At 39.7% G+C, this 24,237-nt stretch overlaps 1 protein-coding gene across 2 annotated transcripts in view; it reads right to left on the bottom strand.

The window, feature by feature from the left end:
• The window catches only part of NAALADL2 (N-acetylated alpha-linked acidic dipeptidase like 2), a 519,424-nt gene that overhangs the window by 400,094 nt on the left and 95,093 nt on the right, over nt 1-24,237 (bottom strand). Inside the window, exon 2 of one of the 2 annotated variants that reach the window (XM_068145027.1) lies at nt 18,334-18,412. Coding sequence is in view for 1 of the 2 variants with exons in the window: in XM_068145026.1 (XP_068001127.1) it covers nt 3,669-3,711 (43 nt within the window). In the remaining variant the exon portion in view is untranslated. Of the gene's footprint in view, nt 1-3,668; nt 4,122-18,333; nt 18,413-24,237 lie in introns of those variants that run through there. The other variant, XM_068145026.1, reaches the window with a different exon arrangement.

The following is a 24,237-nucleotide window of genomic DNA, read 5'->3' as shown; positions in this document are numbered from 1 at the left end:
ATTCAAGAACCTCACAGTTCATAACAGCAGCTGATTACAGCATTCATTAGTATTTTTCAGAGTCCTGCTCAAACCACACACCTCTTGCAAAATGCTTTTTCATACAGCCACTAGCAAGCACGGTAGACCTGGTGGCCAAGGCGCCCTCTCCTGAAGTAAAAGAAGCTTAAGCAAAGCCACTGTTCCAAAATTCACTTTCTAGGACATTCCTTTATTAATTCCCACTACCCTAAACAAGAGTGGAATGTTCTCTATGTAAGCTCTTGATATTTTCCCTTCACCTTTCTCAACAAAAAGTAGCAGTTGCTTCTTTCAGACCCTGGCCTGTGAATGTTTCATGAGAATACATATATATAGAGAGAGATCTAAAAATCAACATCAGAACACAAGAACAAAACTAAGGAACACACACTTCAGAGCTGATCCACAGCCCAGATTACTTATGAAGGGAATCTAAACTTGCTGGAAATCATTTTAAGAAATATTATACTTGTTTAATTAAGGATATACATAATGAAACCATTGATAGAAATGCTTCAGCTATGCTAATAAAACAGCACATAAGGGAGCTCCGAAAGAAATTCAGGATGGTATATTAATAATGCTCATACGACTCTTCTCATTCTTGCTCACTTGCTGTGCCTCCTGAGAACTGAAAGAATAAGCTGCTTTAACTTGAACTTGTCAATTTAACTCTGCTCTCTGTGGACCACAGAGGCAAGCAAGTATCTCACACTCTTAGCAAGCAAGCAAAACTACTGTGATCATCGAGCAGCAAAATACACTGTAAAATGAATTACAACTCACGTACAATAACTTAAAATTAAAATTTACAGTAATTGCCTCTTGTGGGGCTAATATGGTCATACTCTCCAGTATACTATGTAATTCACAGAAGGATTGAAAACAGCAACTCATGTGAAGGAATGGATCTTGAAACTAAAAACAAAACAACAATAGCAAAAGGGGGGAAAAAACCCTAAACCGCTACAAAAATACAAGTTATTCTCAGTTAGTTGCAGTGCATTTTTGAAGGGCCATCAGTGTGCTCCCTTGAACAAGGAATCAATTTATGGCTGGCAGTGAAAGCCCTATTGTTCTGGGCTTTGCTCTTTTCAGTTGTCACACCCAGGCTGCAAGCCTCCACAGAAATGGAGGTCTGAAGCGTTTACAGAAATAGAAGAATAACAACAGACAGAAGCAAGAGCTAATTTATTCTCTGAGCTTCCTGTATAGTTAGTGCAAAACAAAAAAGCTGTGACGGTAGAGTGACCTTATATTTACTGACTGACCAGATGGTGAGAATTACTGACTTATGTAAGCCCCAAGCCTTCTTCACCATCTGACGCCTGTTTGGTGAAATCAAATAAAGGTCTCTGTGTAGTCTTTAGCACACAAACCTAACCATCACAAGACCATTATTACCTCAGAAGAAAATGCTGCAGGGAAAGGCAAGGAGTGAACAGGACTGAAACCCTCGGATCTTCAAAAAGGGGTTTTTCACAGCACCCTGAGACACATGGGTATAGCACAGCAAGTAGGTTTGTGCACCTGCTGCCCCAGCCATATCTCTTTTGCTAATGAATAAGTGAAGCCAGCCTCCAGGGCTGTCAATCTGGCACCTTTAGTAATTCATACAAGCACAAAGTTCTCTAAAAATAAACAGCATGAAAAGGAATGCAAGTTGGCTCAACTAGCAGTGGTTTTGACAGGTATCTTGAACAATGTTAATTTTCCCACCTTTTGTTCCTTAAAGAAATTGGCTGAATCACCAATTATTTTGGACAGTTTCTAAAAACATGCATGCATGGAAATAACCCAGAATATCAAATTGATAGCAAGGGGAAAAAAAACTTACACTGGGGGTGTATGTGTGTTTGCATGCACGTACACACAGAGTACTTTTATTTCAAAAATGGTATTACTGTACAGCCCTAATTCTTGCGCCATTACCACTAATGAAAATCAAAAGGAATTCCATTTGACTAAGCTCACTTACACTAATGGAGAAAAGGCACAAATTAAATCAGAATCACAATCCCGGCCCTCAAACTGTATGAAATACCACAGGTCCCAAATCATTTTGTATCAGTTGTACCAATATGATTTTAGCAGCAGCAGTGAAGTAGCTCCTCATACACAGCATGACAGCTAAGGTCAAAATCGGGCTGGATATAATTCTGAATAGCATACCCCTGCAAACTTAAGTCACATCCTGAACAGAGAACAAGAAAAAAAGCAACAGTACCAATTCTTTCATTATAACACAAGAAAAGTTGTTTAGACCTCTACAACACTGAACATGAGTTTTGCACCTTTCAACATTAAAATCTGGATGAAAACTGAATTTGCTAGTATATGTTTTCTGTATGGTATGTACATACAAATGTTTTCTGTATGGTATGTACATACAAAGAAAGAAAAAAGCAATGGAAAAAATACCCATGAACAAAATTTGATCTGGCATCAATGGAGTTACTACCAATTAAGAGAATTCTGAGAAACATTTGAATCCCTGTATAATATGCTCGTGTATATATATATATATAAAAAATATATATATATATATAAAAATAATATCTTGAAGGGGAGAAGTAGCAACATGGCTTCTTGATGACTAGGAAGTCATGATCTCTTGGAAAACCATCTGTGAATTCTACAGCAGTTGCAGAATTCTTGCACAATGTGAAATAGATACAAAGCCTTACTCCCTCCTAGTATGCAAAGCAGGAGAAAGAAGCCAGGAAGAGACTGGTAAAGTCAAGCGAAAGAAAAGCACAGGTTGAATGTCAGGAGGGGAAAACAAACAAACAAACAAAAGACTGACTGCTAAGAGCATAAAACAATGGAATAATTATTTTGGAAGATAGTATTTCCTGGGACATTAAAAATGTCTGTTGGAAGAAAAAAGTGCTACTGGGAAAACGTGCTTTCTCCGAACAAAACCTTGACATTAATGTTGCCAAAGAAGAACTAAGCAAGATTTATGAAATGCTGTGTTCAGGCTTCTACTGAAAAATTAAAATACCTAGGTTGCAATAGTCTGTTCTTACAGTGAGCCACACAAGTGCTTACAAGGGTTATTTTGCATGCATGTGTTGGTGTCACCTTAGCACAGCCCTCAGAACACCAAAAAAAAAAACAAACAAACCAAGCAACAACAACCTGGAATAAGCCAAGAATACAAACTGGAAAGACTATCCTTCACCTCTGTGTATCTGTCATGCCCTGCTCAAATGCAGCTGGTACTCAGTTTCTGCAAACACTTGTGCAAAGCATTTCCTATCCAAAACCCTCCCGCAGCGGACTGAACTGCATTACAGAATGATAACCCCAACTTCTACAGATCACCTTAAGTTTAAAGCAACCTTTGTTGACAATACACTTCCAAATGCTTACAGGAGCTTATCCTTACACGATCTTATCAGACCTTCCCTGCCCCTCCTAATAAAAAACAGTGCATGAATTTAAACACAATATACTGTAGAGATGAGGGATGGGGATTTTCTCCTTTCCCAAAAACCACACAAATGCAAAGCCAAATGCCTTCGTGTGGCCACTCAGCACATGCTGCAAGAGCGGATAGCAAAACAAGTTCTTACATGCAGAGACTAACAATGCCCCAAGGCTGCACAGGGCACGGCATTTCCCAGCTTGCATGTGCTTACCTTGTTGGGACAGACTCGGCACACTAGAGCCATTCTCCCCCATTTCTACACAGCGATAATCTCCCCCGTCGCAGCTGGGCCGTTTTAGAAGTTCACTTGCTCACTCTGCCAGTTTTGACCCCCTGACTTTCAACTGTAGTGCAGTAACTGTATACCTGACTTTCTTCTGTGAATAATTAGTATCCTGCTTCCTGAGCTACCTGGGCTTGCCTGACCTGTTTCACTGTAAACTGACATCATATCCTTTGATCTCCGTTGATTAACATGTGCTTCGGGCAAGGCTGCTTTGTCTCCTCTTGGACTCCCCTGCTCATTTGTTCCCCACCCTTTCCTTTCACTTTCACCCAGACAGCACCTGAAGAATATTTCTGTTCAGCAGCAGGTGCTTTTGTCAAAATGCCAGAGGTTGCAGAAAGTTTGCAACTCATTTTAAAGGCCCTCTGCATTTGCATTTCATAGGAAAAGTAAATTGTAAGTATCAAGCTAATCTCTGTGGACTGGGAACTCTGCAGCTACATCCTTCCACCAAGAAGAAGGATGATGCCCACAGACACAGTGTCCCCTGCCAAAATCTTTGCAAAGAACCCCTAAACAAATAACCAAACCCACCCTTTCCCTATCTTTCACGAAAGTTACCTCCAAGGAAAATGCTCTACTTGAACACTGTAGTTTTGAGTTTGTTTTGACTGAGTAACAGTAAACTTCTAAACAAAGCAAAATGTTATTTTGCTTCTTTCCCCTCCTTCTCCAGCACAAGGACACAAACTTTGTAGATAATATTATCCTGTCAGCCTTCAAGTTGGGTTCCAAGAAAATATTTGCTCTTTACTTCTGTAGAAATCAAATAACAAGCGTCTGATACATTTGTGATCAATTTGTTGAACAAGTACACCCCTCTCTCTGCCGACAAAGTCAGTTTTATTCTAACATTTACATTTGCAACTGCCAGAGACAAAAATCAAAGAGCAGCCGCAGCACTGTTTTAAAGGAACAAACAATGGCAAATTAAAGGAGCTAAGTGGTTCTCACAATGTTAACCTCCATCTGTTTTACTCTCAAAATGGTCAGAACAATAGCATTAGAAATTCCTTTAATCCAGTAGAAGTCTATTTTTAAAATGAAACTGTATTGTCTTTCCCTTCCTCTTTTCTTACAGTTCTGAAATAATTGTTTATTAGAACAGAAAAACACAGAGGCAGATAAAAATTGAAGATAAGCCTTCAAGACAATTCAGGCTAGAGTAAAGTGTGCCTTTAAAGGAGGTTTTCTGAAACAAGCAACAGAACAAGAAGACACAGTCTCAAGCTGCAGCAGGGGAAGTTTAGGCTTGAGGTGAGGAGAAAGTTCTTCACTGAGAGAGTCATCAGCCATTGGAATGGGCTGCCCAGGGAGGTGGTGGAGTCACCATCCCTGGAGATGTTCAAGAGGGGATTGGACATGGCACTTAGTGCCATGGTTTAGTCATGAGGTCTGTGGTGACAGGTTGGACTTGATGATCTTTGAGGTCTCTTCCAACCTTGGTGATTCTGTGAAACTATGCTAATTCAAACAAAACTCTTGGGAATAAGAATATCTCCACATACGACAACACTCCTGAAGCTAATTGTCACATGGGAAAAAGTAAAAAAGAAAAAAGAAGAATGTGTGTCCTTTAGAGATTTACCATCAACATTTTGTGCACACACTAAGCATCCACACACATAACCAGATTTCAGCCATGCTTAAAAATCTGAGGTTTCCTAGAGAAGCTAGATCAGACATCCAAGATCTGAATCATCTGAACAGTGAACTCCAGAAGAACTTCTCACTTGGCTTACAAAAATGAAGGCGTTTACAAGAAAAAGCTCATGCTTTATTCTTGCCTGGTTGTCAAATTAGTGGACTTAAATCAGCTGTTCCACAATCAGAAAAGATTCTCTACCAAGAACACAAAGAGAAAAACAAAATGAAGGTTATGCTTGGAAAATGAGCCTTTGATTGTTTTATATCTGTTAGTTTAGCTGGGCTTTTGCTAGAGTTTATTCCCCATAATCCTCGATCTCTGCTCATGGCCCAAAGTTTGCAGCCAACAGTTCCTAAATTTGCCCATGCTCATCCCTCCTAGAATACCAATTTAGATCAGTGAACTGAAGCTCCCCTTGGCCAGCTCAGAATCAGTGGAGGAGGTGAGACACCAGCAGACACCTGGGGAATCTCCCCAACTACACAGCAGGCACTTAGAGACATCCAGTTTCAATGCTGAACATCATCTTGAGTTAATTTACAAAATTTCCACTTGAAAGTAGGAGTGAAACATTCAACTGAAATACATTTCATGGATGGAGGTCTTTTTCAGCTCAGTTCTGATGCAGCTTGGTCTGCTTAAGGACAGAAACTAAGTTTTGTAAGCAGAAAAATGTTGACTTGGTGATCACTTCAAGGGGGACAGAGTGTGTTTTCCTGAAAGTATCCAGTAGTACAGTTAATGAAATAAGCAGACAAGAGTGGATATGGAGACTTCATTAAAGGCTCTGACTGTCTATTCCTGCTTTTCAAACAGGTCTCTAATACAAAAGGAGATCTGCATGGTCATCCCAAATCTCAAAGCTGACAAAATGCACCTAAGACAGGAGAAGGAAAAACATCTGGACACTGACTTTTATCTCAGCTTCCAAACAAGGCCTCTATGGCAAATGCACCATTTACTAACAGCTGGATTTGGGAACCAATACTAGCTTGCATGTACCCCTTTCTGGAGACAGTGAAGGTGCCTGTACAGAAACTCTTCCTTGAGCATCAAACTTGGGAAGTCAAGGATTTAGTGCTGAGTTACTATATTCAAATAAGCTTGAGTTGGTCTATATTTAAAATACATAATTAAGTAAAACAGGTTGATTTATCAGTGAAGATCTGCAGTGCAAAGCAAAACATATTTGGTAATTAACTGATGAGACAGAAACACCTAAAGCATTTCTACCCTCTCCCAACTGTCCATCTCTTGAAAGACAGAAATCCTTAAATACCATAAGTTATTATAACTTCCAAACGTGGGCGATAACATAATTATTAGTTTTTACCTTCAATACTGTAGTCTGTGAGGCTCTTCTCCCACATAAAAGTCAGATACTAATTCCAAAGAAAACAGAAGTCTAAGCCAACAAAAATAACTAATCTGCTTAGCTACTGAGTACCAGCACTTCTCTTAAAGAGTAAAAGTCTGATTTTTAGTTTTTTAGCACCTACAGAAGCATTTTGTAGTTTAAGTTCTAGCATTTTATCACATCACCTTCTGCTAACTCTTTAAGTATTTTTAAGATTTCAAGATGTGAGCATGACAGTACTGAAAATACTTCTTCCTTTGAAATCAAGCCTACAAGTGGGAATAGTGCAAAAGGGGCTGAAGCTCAGGATTTTTCACGCTCTTACTTCCAACAATGCCTGATGGTGAGAAATGGCTAGCTTAGGTTTATGTTCTCCTAAAACTGTTTGTCATGTAATGATTTAAATGGAGTGTTTTCCAAAGGAGGAACTCTTAATTCATTCACTCTCTCTAGAAAGACCCAAATGTGAAAATGCAGGGATTTTATTCTGCTCCCAGAAGAAAAGCTATTCTGTGTATTTACTATACAGCAGCTACAATGCTTCTTGATTCTAGGGAGTACATTTGACAGACAAGAAACAGAAACATATCTGGATGATGACGGTGATCAGTACTACCAAAGAGAAAAGCTAGCTCTTACGTTGTACATAGATCCATGTCAAACAGATCACTGCATTGTATTGCAAACTTCATGGATGACTGAAATTCTAAACTCAGTGCCATAGAAACGGAGTACTCTGTACCAAGAGTGAAAAGGTTTAACAGACGATACAAGTATTGTCATGAGCACTCTAAGTTAGCCCTGAAAACTTAGAAAAAAAATCATACAATCATAGATTGGTGTGGGTTGGAAGGGACCCCCAAAAGTCATCTAGACCAACCCCCCTGTAGTAAGCAGGGACATCCTCCACTAGGTCAGGTTGCTCAGAGCCTTGTTGAGCCTGACCTATGAATATCTCCAGGGGCCTTAATTACCTCCCTGGGCAACCTGTTGCAGTGTTCCCCCAACCTTATGGCGCAAATCTTGTTCCCAATCTCTAATCTAAATCTCTTCTTCTCTAATTGCAAACCATTGCCCTTTGTCCTATCACTACAGGTCTCTGCAAACAGTCCATCTTCAGCTTCCTTGTAGGCCCCTTCAGGTACTGAAAGGCTGCTATTAGGTCTCCACAGAGCCTCACAGGTAGATAGTTCCCAGGAGTTTCCTTTCTATCTTTTTAAAAAATTGGTATAATTTGTCCCTTCTTCCAGGCACCAGGGACTTCACCTGACTGCCAGGACTTTTCAAATAACATGAAGAGTGGCTTGGTGACTACATCAGCCAGTTCTCTCAGGATTCTGGGATGCATCTCATCAGGTCCCATAAACTTATGCATACTCAGGTTCCTCAGGTGGTCATGAACCTGACCTTCACATGCAGTGGGAGGGTCTTCTCTGCCCTTATCCTCACCTTGTGCTTTTTTTAACTTGAGAGGTTGCCAGTGAAGACTGAGGAAAAAGCTTTCTTGACAGTCTCACCTTTCCCCTCATCTGCTGCTACTAGCTCACCATTATTGCTTTTCAGGGAGCTTATGTTTTCTTTAACCTTCCTTTTTTCACTGGCATACCTGTCAAAGCCCTTCCTGTTATTCTTCACATTCCTTGCCAAGTTCAGCTCCAACCATGCCCTAGCCTTCCTGACCTCATCCCTACACAACTGGGCAGCATCTCTATACTCTTCCCAAGATACCTGTCCCTGCTTCCACTGCCAGTGCAGCTATTTCTTACTAGGATGTTTCCTTCTGTGGTGTAGATTGTCTCCATTTCTGTGCATTATGTATGCACTGCTAAAGTTCGTTCATTTTGATGTCTTGGTTCATGAAGTATGTAACAAAATACCCAGGAGCCTTATAAGGGAATTGTGGGAGAGTAGTCATCCTGGGTGATAGCACTGTTCCTTCTGTTATAGGTTCTTCATGTCAAATGTAAAAGTATTGTGATGAGGTTTTTCTCCTCTGGCAGTTGCTATATACAGACTACACACAAAATATATGCAGATATATACAGAATAATTCAAAGCTGAAGCAACTGATAGAGCTGTCCTGTCTGGAGGCAATAGGCCTCCCTTGGAACAATTACTTCTCTGTGTTCAGTAGCTGTACTGCAAAAGCCTCCGATCCTGAAGATTCTGGTGATGGAAAAGCTCTCATGGTTCTTGGAAAACTGCCCAACAGATTACAGTGTTTGGAAACATTTGCCCTATTTATTGCCTGAATTTGTCTGAATCAGCTGGAAACACTGAAAATAACTTCTGGGTTCCTTTGCATTGCTTTCTGCTCACCTGCTCAACCTTATGTTATCACATTTCTGATCCTGGTTTGGTTATTTAACTGCTAGTTAACTGCACCCAAATTTACACTTAAATATCAGATTATACTCTTTTAACTTTTTTTTCACGAGGATGTTTTCCAGTCTCGTTCATGGCCACTGTCTCGTCATCTCTAACCAAGCTCTTTCTCCAGTGATGGCTAACAGGTCTGAAACATGTTCACATGGTGCTCTCAGGAATGAAACTAAAAAGAGAGATAATGCAGCTTTATAGTTCTATGCTCAAGAGAGACTTCTGCACAGCCTCACACCAGGAATCTTGTGTTTCCCTGTTGTGGTTTTTGTGACGTTTGATGCTTTTTAGTGCTTTGCAGTAAGTTTTTTAATAGTTTTGGGTTTTTTTCCTAACTTGAGAAGTTCAAGTAAATTTCAGTCTCACAGAAACTAGCCAGATAATGAGACTTTGAAATACCAAGAATGTACTATAGGGTTATTTGATGGTAGCATTGAGGTGATATAAGAACAAACTTTATCTAAAAGAGCCTTATCTGTCCCTTTGTCTTCAGCCTTGGTCCTACCACTTCCCTGTTATATCATGCATGCTTGGGCTGCAATGTGAGGAGCTGGATCAGAGCTGCTACTGCTGAAGGTAACCTGAGGCTGGACCAGAAAAGAGTTTTCATCTTCATCTACGTTGTCTACCTACATTTATGGTGGCACAACTTCATTGCTAGTGTCTGCAAATGGAAGCTAACCTGTGACTAGAGGGTGGGCAGGCAGGGAAATTGCTGTTTTGGAGGTGGTGGATATTTATATTGAGAGTAAGGCCAGTGGTTTGGTACTTCTACTGGTTGAAGTACTGTTTTGTTTCCATGGAATACATTAAAATAACACAATTCTACTTCTGAGATCAGTTGATTTTTATTTATCCCGACAAGGTTTAGCATAGCATCTCCTCATGTTGAATGCCATTCATCTACAGTTAAAAAGCTGTCATCTGTTATTTTATTTTTACAAACTGAAAGAGCACTTTAATACTGTCAGCATGAGATCATCACTGTCTAATAATAGGCATTTTTGAAGATTTCTATCAATGTTGACTTCTAACAGAGTCCTTTTACTAAAATAACTGGGCCTTATACTCATGCTGTATCTTTCCCTACAAAGAAATTATATGAATTGTCTGAAATGCATAAACTCAGAATGTTTCTTCTGATCAGAAAGTCATCTTGCTTAACTTCCCCCTCCCCTTCATGCATCTTTGAGGAAGAAAAGAAAGTGAGCCTGATGGTGGTTAATAGCTAATGAATACAGCTAAGGATACAGGAATGGTTGCCTGGCAACGGAGGAAGGATGGGCCGAGGCCCCTTGTCAGTACATACGAGTTGACAACTGACTTCTCTCTTGAACTCATGAAGACTGACTTCTGCATTTTTGCATACTTTATTCTCAATGCCTATCATAGCTGGGTCAGATTTGACTATCAAATGCTTTGTCTCTATGCATTTCCTTCTTTTAAGAAGAAATACAAGAAGAATGGAAGCAAACCAAGTGTTTAAGTTAAAGGAACAGACCATGTTGTGAATTCTGTCCCATGCAGTTATTACGCCTTCAAGAAGAGAACCAAGATTAGTAAGATTTGCCCAAAATTCCAAGCTCTTAGACCTAATTCAAGGCAAAATTATGTTTTCTTAGTCTGAGAGCCCTCTGAAAATAACCATCAATACATTAGATGCTGAAAGATGATGTGCTGGGGTCTGTGTTATAATTGCAACCTTGAGAAGACTGCCTTTTCTTTTGGTGGTTGAAAAACAGTTATGAAGTGACATGACACATCTACTTTGTTTCCCTTCTTACAGTGGAATAATATCAGGCTGAAAATTAAGTGTGTACACTGAGGAGTATGACAGACTTGACCAAGTTGTTCATACAGGAATTCGGATGAGTACGGGTGGCAGCAGGAGCTGTAGACTGGTTCCTCTGGTGCAGGATAATTGTGCATAGGCTGTGGTTTCTTAGGGAGAGGAAGGATGGCCTTTTTTAGTTTGGTGTTCTCTAGAGGGCCTACGTAGAAGAGTACATGGGTGTGACCACATGAAGATTGGTAGCATTAAGTGATTATTGAACTGCTAACTTTTTCTTTTCTGTGGGAATAGTTCTTAAGGAAAAAGTTGCACGGGGTTGAAGATCCAGATTGTGCATTGCACATTGGTTACATTGGAACACTGATTAAGAAAGTGCAAAATATCTAAGTTGTATTTTAAAACTGCACTTTAAATCAGCCACTTCTGATACTTTCAACTTATTTTTGCATGAGTTTTCTTTTGTTTTCTTCTACTTCCTCATACTGTTGGTGTTTTGGCTTTTTGTTGTTGGACTCAAGCATAGAAAGTCATGGAAAGATTAGGACAGAATGGATGAGAGTTGGTTTAGGGTTGGGATTTTTTAAGTACCATGAGCACTGTTTTAAAATAAGATTCTGATTCCTTTTCTTAATTTAAGGACATGGAATTAACTTCTCATCCTTCATCTTGGCTTCTATGCTGTTTTATATGCCTTACATAATACCCTGTCTGAGATACAGAGGCAATTTATTGAATAAAGTATATGAAACAAGTGCATGGTGTGTAAGGAGGGGGGAAAAGGGGCATGGGTAATGTATTTTAGATCTCATTTCCTATGTTGCTTCTGTATTACAAAAATCTATGTGAAAATATATTAAGCAATGCAATAACTGCATACTAGTAAATACAAAGCCAACAGCTGTGTTTTCCAAGAGTACACTACCGCAACTGGAATTGGGAAAAATAAAACTTTAGTGGAGATTTGGGGGAGAAATAGAAAGCAATGCTAATCTAAAAATCATGTGTCTTTTTTCTTTTCCCCCTCCCCTCCAAGTCTGGGAGAACAAGATTTTACTGCCTATTCTCTCTCTGGAAAAATACAGCTCACTTTGGTTTTTAGGAGTATTGCATTGATAATTCAGAGAGGCAAACAACAATGAAGAGCGTTACTCTACACTATAAATGCTTTACCTAGGGAGTTCATTGCAATAAATAACTGAGCTAACTAGTTTGGAAAAGAAGGAAGAATTTATTCAGTCTGAAGCACGCTTCAAGGGTGATGCATGTGCCCTGTTGTCAAAGGAGGTGTGTGCGGCCAGAATCTGACCCTCACTTTGTATAGTCCAAGTGCTGCCTACCCATCTGACTTTGCAGAGTGGTTGTTAAAGACTAATGAAATGTGCTTTACTACAGACTCATGAGGGTTGTAAGCAGATGTGATGTGAAAGTATCTTGTTGGAGAAGAGAAGATCATAAATTATGGGTGTGTTGAACCTGGGCTGCATACTGGATGATGCAGCTGGATTAAAGAGGCTGAGGTCACCTAACAGCTTGTTGGCACTACAAAAAGCTGGGATAGGATAGGATAGGATAGGATAGGATAGGATAGGATAGGATAGGATAGGATAGGATAGGATAGGATAGGATAGGATAGGATAGGATAGGATAGGATAGGATAAATAAGGTTGGAAAAGACCTCAGATATCATCAAGTCCAACCTATCACCCAATACCTCATGACTAACTAAACCATGGCTTCAAGTGCCCATTCCAGTCCTTGTCTTCTTCCTGCATTCTCCTTTGTGATCTAACATTTTTAAAGTAGCAGAAAACTAAGTTGTTGTAGAAAAAAAGTAGATATACTTCTTCTGGCAAAACTGTAGGATAGTGAACTGGCTTACCATAGCTTCAGAAGATGGCCATGCTTAGCACAAGGAGGCAACAAATCTACTGGCTATAAAAGCAATAAATGGGAGTAGGAATATCATTTTAGTGACAACTTTTTGTCAATATGCCCTTTCATTTGTCAATTGGTATGTATGTACCAAAATCATTTGTCAGCCTTCCTGTGCAGAAGCTCACTGTTTAGCCTAGATGATGATGTGACAAAGCCAAGTTGTGCTGCTTTGCGTGACTCAGGGAGCAACTGTTTGGCAGCTTGTCACTCTTGATGGGGTGTATACACTGCAACTCAGGGTCTTTCATGAAATGATTGTTTTGCTGTATGTGGCAGTCCCACAAAGTGAGGCAATTTCTTAACAAGGTATTGATTTTCTGTAAAATATACATACATATATATCTTTAAACACTCATACACATATTTTACAGCTCTAGTCTAGGAATGTTCTTTAGAGACTGAGTATTCACACAGAAGATTCTTCCTTATTCTTTTCTATTTGCTGGGGTAGAAGATACTTCAGAGTCCAAGTCTTCATTGGCTTGAAAATCTGCCTCCATATTAAAATCACTATATTTTATATAGTATATTTGTTACCAGAGCTTACCTGTGAGGCTGGAATGCAAGCTGACCTACTTAAACCAGAAACTGTTCCAAGCCGTCCTAGATAAGCGTTCACCTTGACAAGGTCTAAATACAAGGTCACTTATTTTTGTGCTTTGAAGAAATGCTCTCTTTTAAAAGGTAGAGTAAGGATAAAACGGTGGATTTTTGTGTTTAAAAGCTGAGCAGCTTCTTATTCCCAGTATCAGGATTTTAGGCTCTGTGCTTCCTGATGTGATCTTAGAATAGTAAGATTTAGTTCTTAGTTGTGCAAGATGGAGTTCAGTATTAGCATTTATAGCATTAGCTCACTTACTGACAAATATTGGGAAAAATGTTTTTCATTGCCTCACTCTTTTGCTCTCCTCTTTTAAGCTTCTTACTTTTGTCTTGTTCAATTTATCCTTTGCTTTCAGCTACAACTACAAAATTCATCAAAAGTAGGGGTGGCAGAAAGAAACCCCGAAGAGATTTTTAAGTAAAACAAATAGCATCTTTAAAACCCACTGATTTAATTCCACCACTTTTATAAGTCATGTGGATTGAAGGCCACTGATATGGTTACCCTTTTTACTAAACCTTATATACTCTGCATTACAATCATTTTACAGGCCCAGATTATAAACTACCATCTTCCACACATCAGACCTTTACACTTGTTTGCATAATTTGATTTTATTTAATATCAAGAAAAGCAAGTCAGAAGGAAAGCTAATTCTTATTTTTTCCTGTCTTCTACAACCTGACTTCATACTACCATGTCTAGCTTTGGCTTCTGAAGCCAGCATTAGGTTTGGACACAGAAGCCATGTGAATGAAAACTGAGGAGCTGTGTCCAGTTCTGGGCCCCTCAGTTTTAGAAGGACATTGAGACACTTGAACATGTCCAGAGAAGGGCAACAAGGCTGGTGAGAGGCCCCAAGCACAAGCCTTACGAGGAGAGGCTGAGGGAGCTGGGACTGTTTAGCCTGGAGAAGAAGAGGCTCAGGGGAGACCTTACTGCTCTCTACAACTACCTGAAGGGTGGTTGTAGCCAGGAGAGGGCTAGTCTCTTCCAGGCAACTAGCCTCAGAACAAGAGGACAGTCTCAAGCTGCACAAGGGGAAGTTTAAGCTCAAGGTGAGGAGAAAGTTCTTCACAGAGAGAGTTGTTAGCCATTGAAATGGGATGCCCAGGGAGGTGGTGGAGTCACCATCCCTGGAGGTGTTCAAGAGGGGGTTGGACGTGGCATTCAGTGCCATGGTTTAGTCATGAGGTCTGTGGTGACAGGTTGGACTTGATGATTTTTGAGGTCTCTTCCAATCTTGTCGATACTGTGATACTGTGAAAGATTTTTTTTTTTTTTTTTACTGTGTAAAATGTCAGTTTGTGATGCCAGTAGTAACTACAAGAAACTTTGTGGACTGCTTCTGTCCTGTGGTACACCTTAAAACACTTGTCTGTCAACTAGCAGTCTGTCACAGAAGCTGAAGCAGTCATCTTACCAATTTGTGTAAGAGAACTCTTTCTATTCCCCAGCTTGTCTTTCAGTTCTAGGTATGATTTGTATTATCTGTGCAATTCCACATTAATAAGCATGCCTCATTATTCACATTTTTTCAAACTCTGAAGCTATACTCCTTGGAGCTCTCCTTCACACATGTTTTTCTATTACATTTGTAGAGGATGTAGCATAATACGTCTGGGAGTTCAAAACACATTACCAGCAAGGAACGGCAGAAACTGTTAGTTGTTGGTGATATTCTTTTGCATTAAGTCTACAAAATATCTAGATTCTTAAACAGGAATGAGAGTCCTAAAAGCAATTCGGCCAGCACTAAGAGGAAACCTTTGCTTTTCTGAAGACTTACAACTGTTATGTTAAGATTGGAGGCTGCCTGGGCTGCAGTGCTCATGCACTGGCGGAATTCACCATATATACTAAGGGCCACAAAGCAATCAAGGAGCACAGTCAAGACCATGAACTTCAGAACTGCAAACTTCCAACTCTTCAGGGACTAGTCAATAGGAAACCCACAGAAACAGTCCTCAGAGAGAAGGGAACAGAACAGAGTCTTTGCATTAGGTTGGACCTGATGATGTTTGAGGTCTTTTCCAACCTTGTTGATTCTATGTTTAGGACATGTTCCATAGAACAAGATCTCGATTCCCAGGCATAAGAAATCTAGCAGAGACCAGTGAGGCTGAGCCAAGACCAGCTGGTCAAGCTAAAAGGCAAGAAGGAGCTGCACAGGACAGGTATCCTGGGAAGAATATGGAAATGCTGCCTGATTGGGTAGAGATGAGGTCAGGAAGGCCAGGGCATGGTTGAAGCTGAACTTTGCAAGGGATGCTTCACTAAGGGCAAACCCTGCCTGATAAACCTACTGTCCTTCTATGTTGGAGTGACTACATCAGTGGACAATGGATGACCTATGGATGTCATCTATCTGGACTTCTGCAAGGCCTTTGACATGTTCCCCCACAACATCCTATAGAGATTTAATGGGTGGACTGTTCAGTGGATAAGGAGCTGGTTAAATGCTCAGTGGCTCAAAGTCCAGATAGAGATTCATGACAAATGCTGTCCTTCAGGGGTCCATACTAGGACCAGTACTGTTGAATATTTTTATCAATGATCTAGACAGTGGGATTGAGTGCACCATCAGCAAGTTTGCAGATGACACCAAGTTCAATGATGTTGCTGATATGCTAGAGGGAGGGGATGTCATCCAGAGGGACCTGGACAAGCTGGAGAGGTGGGCCCAAGTAAACTTCATGAGGTTCAACAAGACTAAGTGCATGGTCAGAACAATTCTCATTACTAATACAGGCTAGGGAATGAGGTGATAGAAAGATGCAGCTCTGTGGAAAAAGACTTGGGAGTTCTGGTGGTTGAGAAGCTGGGCATGAACCAGCACTTGCAACCCAGAAGGTAAATTGCATCCTGGATTGCATCAAAAGAAGCATGGCCAGCAGACAGAGAGAAGTGATTCTGCCCTCCACTCATTCCACCAAGATAACTGCTTATAGGAAATACTTCCAAGTATTGACTAGACATGGCTACCCTGGCCAGGCAGAGAAACCTAGCTGGACTACTGAAAAAAAACAAACCAGTTTTTCTGTTCTATTTATTATGACTAAGTTCTGTGAGTCACAAGCTCTAGAGTCACAGGATTTCATGACTGCAAGCCCTTCTGTCTCGATGTGGTTCTAGAACTACCTGATGCTTAAGGATAAAACCTGGCCCTTTAAACCAAATACCCAACTGACTACATTTCTGACAGTCAATTTTTCAATATGTTATGCAGCCTGGAACATAGGTTTATGGCATGTGCCAGTATCACAACCCCTAATACTAAGGATATGAAGTAGCATATGGTTTCTATTATGTCTAATAGCATTGCTAAAAATTTGGACAAATGTTCCACTTGAAAATAATGCTTTTTGAGTACAGCAGTCTCACTGATCCATTCAGACACAGCAGGGCAAGTTGATCCAAAAAATGTGAAACACTGAAAATTACCCATTCTGAGTGACTTCACCAGATGAACACTACATAATTACCAGTCAAACAAGGCACAACCACGATAAAAGACTTCTTACTGGACATTAAGAATATTTAGCTATACTCACTAACTGTTCATAAAGTTATTAAAATAATTATTTTCTGCAATGAATTCACAAATGAAACAAGCTTGACACATCTTACCATGGAACACAGTAAATTAAGTACTTCTGGAGGAGAAAGACTAAAAGAATGCAGTGTTGGAGGATATGTATTCCATATACATGAGAAACCAAAGCATATACATATATAATGAAAGCTGCAGAGTGCTTAAAATTAGTCTCTGGTTTGGTTCTTAATTTCCTAGAGATAATTAATTACTCTTTTGTCATTTTCACTGACTTGCTCTTTATACCAGGAGTATGGTACCATGAAAGCAAAATTGAGAGGAACAAAAATGTGAAGCCCTGTTCTAGCAATTTGGTTTGCAACTGAGCTCATGAAATACAGAAGCCAGAGTTTCAACCTGTTTTTCAATTATTTATACATTGCTGCCTTTGTAATTTTGCATTTTCCATTCAATTATAATGATCTCTCCTTCATATGAATATTCAATTCTTAGACATAACATTTTAGACATGAAATTGTGTCCAGTTCTGGCCCCCTCAGTTTAGGAAAGATGCTGAGTTGCTGGAAAGTGTCCAGAGAAGGGCAACAAAGCTGGGGAGGGGGTTGAAGCACAAGCCCTATGAGGAAAGGCTGAGCGAGCTGGGGTTGCTTAGCCTGGAGAAGAGGAGCCTCAGGGGAGACCTTATTGATCTCTACAACTACCTGAAGGGAGGTCTTAACCAGGTGGGGGTTGGTCTCTTCTCCCAGGCAACCAGCACCAGAACAAGAGGTCACAGTCTCAAGCTGCACCAGGGGAGGTTTAGGCTGGATGTTAGGAAGAAGTTCTTCACAGAAAGAGTGATTGACCATTGGAATGTGCTGCCCAGGGAGGTCATGGAGTCCCCATCACTGGAGGTGTTTAGGAAGAGACTGGATGGGGTGCTTGGTGCCATGGTTTAGTTGATTAGATGGTGTTGGATGATAGGTTGGACTTGATGGTCTCAAAGGTCTTTTACAACCTGGTTTATTCTATTCTGTAAAGAGGCACTCGCCAAAGCAGTATGTAAGACACAGAACCATGCATGCCACTGTCATTTTGTTTAATTTCTGAAGCCTATCCCAAATTATTAGTTCATACTAACAAGTTATTTAGAATAAATATTACATTTCACAACTTAACACCTTAAAACGTTATGTGGTTGTGGTTTTTTGTCATCATTTTTGTTTGGATGGTTGGTTGGGTTGTGTTCTGATCAGGTAGTACCTTCACATTTCTTTCAAAGAGAACAACTATGATGAGAAGAAAAGTTTGAATAGGTGTTTGATAGCTTTTGTCTTTACCTTAAAGCCAAGATGGGGTCAGTTTTGCAGAGACTTTATCAGGAAGGCATGTTTGCAGTCTGGCCTCTACATCAATTCTCTGCAAAAAAGGAACATGTCACATTTCATAACACAATTCATTGAAACTCAACACTAAACGTTGGTGATGATGTAACTTGCAAAAATAAACAAAATGTGCATTTCCCTGACATGGCAGTAAAGCAGAAAGTGTTTTTAAAACATGCTGGTCCATACAAAGTGTTTTTATCAGTTAAAGGAATGAAATGACTGCCTAAAATGTCAAAACTAATGCCCTTGCATCCAGAAAAGTCTGGTTCATGAAGCAGCAGGGAACCTGCAGGGGGTCTTCTGTTCTACTACAAAACACTGGACAATGAACAATTGCCTTGTTTATTGATCAATAAAGCAGAAATGTTCTTACTACAAAAAAAAACCAAACCCTGATATTCTGATCATCTCCAATTTTCACCTATTTCCCACTAGCAATCTCATTGTCATGCACATAAATCTGTCCTTTTAATGAAATGCAAAAGGTGCCAGCATGTTCCTTCCCCAAGCACAAAAAGAAAAAAAGGTCAGTACATATTTAAATAGTGTCTGTCCATATCACTGCAGTTCAGCACTAATCAAAGAGTATTATGAAGATTCTACAGATAACTCCACTAATAACCCTTCATTGCTGCACTACATAAATTATGAAACAATAGGAAAAAAGGATCAGTAGTAACCAAATTGCACCATTATCATTTTCTGCAAACACAATCACATCAGGGTAATAAAGAAGTAATACTGACTCTTTTTTTGAGGTGTCCTATTGACATCCACAATTCAGAACCCAATCAGCTCCTCCAGTACTCCGTTTTGTAGGACCACAGCCAGCAACTAATCCCAGTAAACAATGCACTGAAGTAACAGGAGTGCACTTTCCGTCTCCTAGACACTAGATTTTCATGTAAACTTTAGTGATCCAACATAATGGCTGTAGAGACCATGTTGTTCAGGTAAGAAATGGGAAAGAATGGTTTGGAGATGGAGCAGGCTTTGGGTGGGGGATGAACTTGCTTTAGCATCTAGGTATGCATTCAAAGGCCTGACCAAAGCTAACCTTTAAATAATAGGGAGAATAAAAGCTGCAAAAGGAAATGTTAAAAGCTGCTTGTATTTATCACATAGAGATAAATTACCTTTTTCCAAAAAACCCTCACTGATAGTACCGTAACTATTCATATTTTAGTTGCCATTGTAATTACCTTCAAGGTTACCACACAGTGTCACAGTTCATTTAAAAAAAAAGGAAGAACCAAAGGAACATAGTCCCTTTATCTTTATAGATTTGAACTCTGTCAGAGACACGAAGTAATTTGGGTTGGGAAGAGCCTAAGAAGTCACCTCAGCCAGCCTCCCACTTACAGCAGTAATAACATCTACAGTAGATCAGAATGCTCACAGTCTTCTACAGCCATGTAAAACCAAGAGGAAAATACCAGTCCTAAATGAGATTCAAAAATACAGTCCCCTTTTCACAAAGATAGTTGACAATGAACTGCAGCAGAATAGTAAATATTTAAAATTAAGTAAGGATGGATTTACTGAGTTCCAAAAAGCGTATTTCCTCAACAGTCAAATACAATATTGTGCTACTTTTGTGTAAGACAACATCTTAAAACTATACAAGCCCATTTAAGCACATATTACAGTTATGGTCTTACTGGGCAAGATAAAAAGGCAGGAGGGAGGGAAAGAAAAAATAAAATCAGTCCTTTCCCTGGTCCAGAAGAATACTTATTTGCTCACAGGTCTCAGATAAAAGCTTCATATTAAAACATTTTATCTGTCTTACAGTTTTAGTGCACAGAAGATGAACTATGAGATTAAATCCAACCTTCTATTAATCTCCAGAGATAGCACCATGCCATGCAACTCATAAGGCTTCAGGATTTGGACATCAGTAGTAGGTACTGGATATATGAGGGAAGCATTTCAAAAAGGCATTAACACTAACAGGGCTTACATATGTGCATCAAGGGAAAAATAGCCACTAAGTTATGATACTACTCAGTCATGATCCAGAGGTACAGAAGGAAGCCAACTGTACAGTTCCAGAGAATTCTGAGAGCTGCCCCTAAACAAGCCTACCTTCTCAGCACATACTGAGAAGGAGAAAAGAAAGGGGAAAAAAAGGTTAAATCATAAACTAATCAAATGTAAAGATTTTTGTGTTTTATCAGTTTGAAGAACAAGTGCAGGGTCAAATGTAGCAGACATAGATTTTTCTTTTCCCTTCAAGTGAAAGCCAGAGTTAAAAAAAGAACACAAGTGAATTCCTCCTACAAAAAGTCAACAAGTTACAGTTTTGTCCGGTCCTTTGTATTTAGACAGTGACAGCATTACTTCAAAAACACAGAACATTTCATGTTTTTTCTGTCACTAAGTCTAATCCAGGACCCCACACATCCTGCATCATTTAGACATGCAATAAAAAAGGAGACAATGCTATCTGTCCATTTACACAGTAACAATGAGATTCAGGATCCAGGTATCAAAAAAGGCCATGGTTCAGCTTTCCCCTTTACTCTACAGAGGCAATTATTTCATTCCTGATCATTTTCCTGAGCAAGAATGACTGTGTTCAAAATAGACATATTTTTTTTTATCTGTGCCGCCCATATCTAACTTTAAAGTACCTGGCAGAAACATAGATAACAACTCTAAAGTAATTTAAGCAGGCAAGCATTAGCCCAAGGAACCAAGGAAAGAAAAAATCCTATTCACCAATCTCAAAGATATTACTCTCTCCACCGCAAAGTTTCTATTTCAGAAGATAAGCATTTTTGCCAGGAGAGAATGTTGCATATTACAAGAGAAATCCTATGTGACTTAAAATTATAATTCCTGTGTTTCACATGAAGCTGAGAATTCAGTGGGTAGAGAAGGCAGGGAGAGGAGGGAGGAATACAACCGCTAACGGATCAGATGTTGTCACTTAGGAGGCAGCATCACACTTTCTCAGATTATGAAAATGAGCTTTTCCCAGTAGTACATTTTATGCTTGACAGACTACAGATCGGTTTACACATTCAGAATTGGAGCATTTGGATTTTACAGAAGTTCAGGCCTTCTGAGACCAGCCTTTATTATGTGGTTTGACACAAGTCAAGAGAAGCATTCGGCAAGACAGTGCCAGAAACACATTCAGGCAACGAAATGGGTGAAGTCACAAACTTCAGCAACCCTGAATGTAACACTTTTTCCTTGACTATACAGCCGCCTCAGAAAGGTCATTAGACTATTATATTCACTGTTATGTGGAGCAGCACTAGACACATGCAAAGTTTCTATAGCAACACTTTCTTAATTCACTCTTTAAGCAAAACAGCAATTAGCTTTTTATTATAGCCAATTAAAAAAATCTGCACACTAATTGACAACCTCTCTACTCGGAATTTAAGCTTGTGCGAAAGAAAATTGCAGTGAAATTTTCTGCGGTAATAGCTTCCTTCATATTCTTTCTTCTTAACAGAATGCTAAATTATTCTTGATAGGGGCTGAACATTTCTTTTCAATCTAAAACGTTTAGACACACACAAGTAACCTATCCTGATATACCTTAAATCTTAGCAGAGCCTGCAGACTGCAGGTTTCAGAAAGGCAACAGAAGTATAATCAACGGACTTGTTTCTGCATCACAGGAAACTGGGCACAGGCCTCTGCACCTGGAGACCATGAGAGGCAGCCAGCAAAATGTTTCTCTCTCAGAGTATTTAAGTGTATTGAGCCAAGGGAGAAAGATGGCAAAAAAACCCAGTACTAAAAGCCAAATTCAGTAAGGCAGCAGAGACATTTTTATTTGCTTCTTAATACTTATTGATAAGTTTTCTCAGATGTCTTCTGCACAGCTGGTGGTGACAGCTTCATTGTATGCCACTTCAAGTAGCAAATATCAAGATACATTAGTCAGAGTACAGTCAGCAAGCACAATATAAAAAGAAACATCATGATACAGAGTAGCAGGACAGGTAATCAACAACAAAAGCTAAACTATCCTCCGTAAGATGGTCTGCAGGAAGCTGAGTAAAAAGCAGCATTCCACTTAACAGTTCATCCACGTGAGACGTGGGGATTCACCTTACTAATAAATATGCACAGAACAAAGTAGCAGATGGCTCCTCTGACAAGCCTGGCATGTCCCAATCAAGAATTAATGGTGCCTCAGATATCAGTAGGTCTGCTAGTTCTTAAGGGCAATCTACAGGAACGACTTCAATTTCAATTCTCACCATTTTACACTTAATACTGCAGAATGAGACAGTGTGAGTAAATAAGTATAGAAGTTAAGGCATCTGACAAGTTACATGAGGACACAATAGCAGTAACAGCAATAACTAAAAGTGTTTCCCTTGAAAGGCTGACAAAAGAAGGAAGGGTTAGAGTGCTCTTTCAATACAACATACCACTATGGAGGAGAACAAAAGGTATTTCTACACGTGGAAGACACATATAAACTTGGAGATACAGAAGTTGCTTAAGCATGAGACCTTCTGCTCTTAAGTACACCAGTGGGCTATGCAGTACACAAGGACACTAGAGGTTAAGGGACTAAGGTTAAATGACACAGCCATGATTTTTTATTCTTAGGTTTTTATGGATGTCAGCTCTCAAACACAGCTCCATGAATCACCAGAAAATGGCAGCACATTCAAGGTCAAAGCTTTCTCAGTGCAAAGTCCCCCTCTACCAGGCCACAGCTCTACCTCCTGGGGAGGGCTTGTATTAGCCCAAGACACACTACCTGGTTTTAAAACACAAAGTACTAACTGCAAGAAATGTCAATATTTGCAGTCCCAAGACCTTGAAGATTTCACCTCTAATAAACCCCTGCTACCAGCAGCTCACCAAAATATGTGACAGTTACACACCTCTGAAGTGTAGTCTCCCTCCTCTTGCCATGTCCCAGCACAAGACCCATCAGCCACAGTAATATAGTACTGAACACTTGTGAACACCAGACCAAATGAATAAGCTTTTTTTCCCTCCTTTTACAGTTTTTTAAGCTTTCTGCATTTCATGTCTGTCATATATTATACACACATGGAAGGTATTTGAGGAGGTTTAGGACAAAGTTTAAAGGCAGCTGATGATGGGAGAGATACTTATTGGCAGCAGCCAAGATCACCTTCAGTAGCTCTCTGGGATCACCTTCATCTGCTCTGCAGGAGCCTGCATTCCCAATATCAGAAAGGCTTCAACTGGTGACAGTTATTTTTCAAACACTTCATCACTAGGTACCGCTTTCTTGGTTTCTTGTCTGATTGGCTCTTTGCCCAGGTCACTGCTCTGAAGAGTCACATCCATGTGGTCAAGCACAAATACCTGTGCTAAAAACACAGGTATGATTTCTGGCAGTCTCTTTCTTGCCAAGAAAACACCTTCAATGGCCTGAAAAATGAACCCGAGCCAGCTGTGCAACCATCACAGACAGTTCACAAATCAGTATGATCAGGTAGGCATATGCTTCTGCCCTGTATTTCCTGCTACTATGGTTAACATTCAAAGGATCTTCATTAGAAGAACAATTTGCACATTCAGTTGCAGGTAGGAAATATAGAGCCACTTTCCACTTTAATAAGACTCCAGAATCAACATTTTCTTTCACTTTTTTTTGGGTGCTGTTTCACAGGAGGGCTTACTGCAATTAAATTGCCTTTGTTTATGTACAAAAGCTCAAAATATTCTGTTATTTCCAAGAAGTAATGTGATGGTTTTATTGCTATCTGAATTACTATGACCTACAATAGAACTCGAGCAGATTAGAACAATAGTCTAGGCACCATTGAAAGCATGGATTTTCAACACTTCTAAAACATCCTTAAAGGTCCTTTATTCACTCCTTCCATCTCCTTTTCC

The sequence above is a fragment of the Melanerpes formicivorus genome, unplaced genomic scaffold (assembly GCF_026170545.1).
Source record: "Melanerpes formicivorus ecotype bairdi unplaced genomic scaffold, bMelFor1.0.p_v2 SCAF_12, whole genome shotgun sequence".
NCBI lineage: Eukaryota > Metazoa > Chordata > Aves > Piciformes > Picidae > Melanerpes > Melanerpes formicivorus.
The sequence above is the reverse complement of the archived record's forward strand: the minus strand, read 5'-3'. Positions and strand labels throughout refer to the sequence as shown.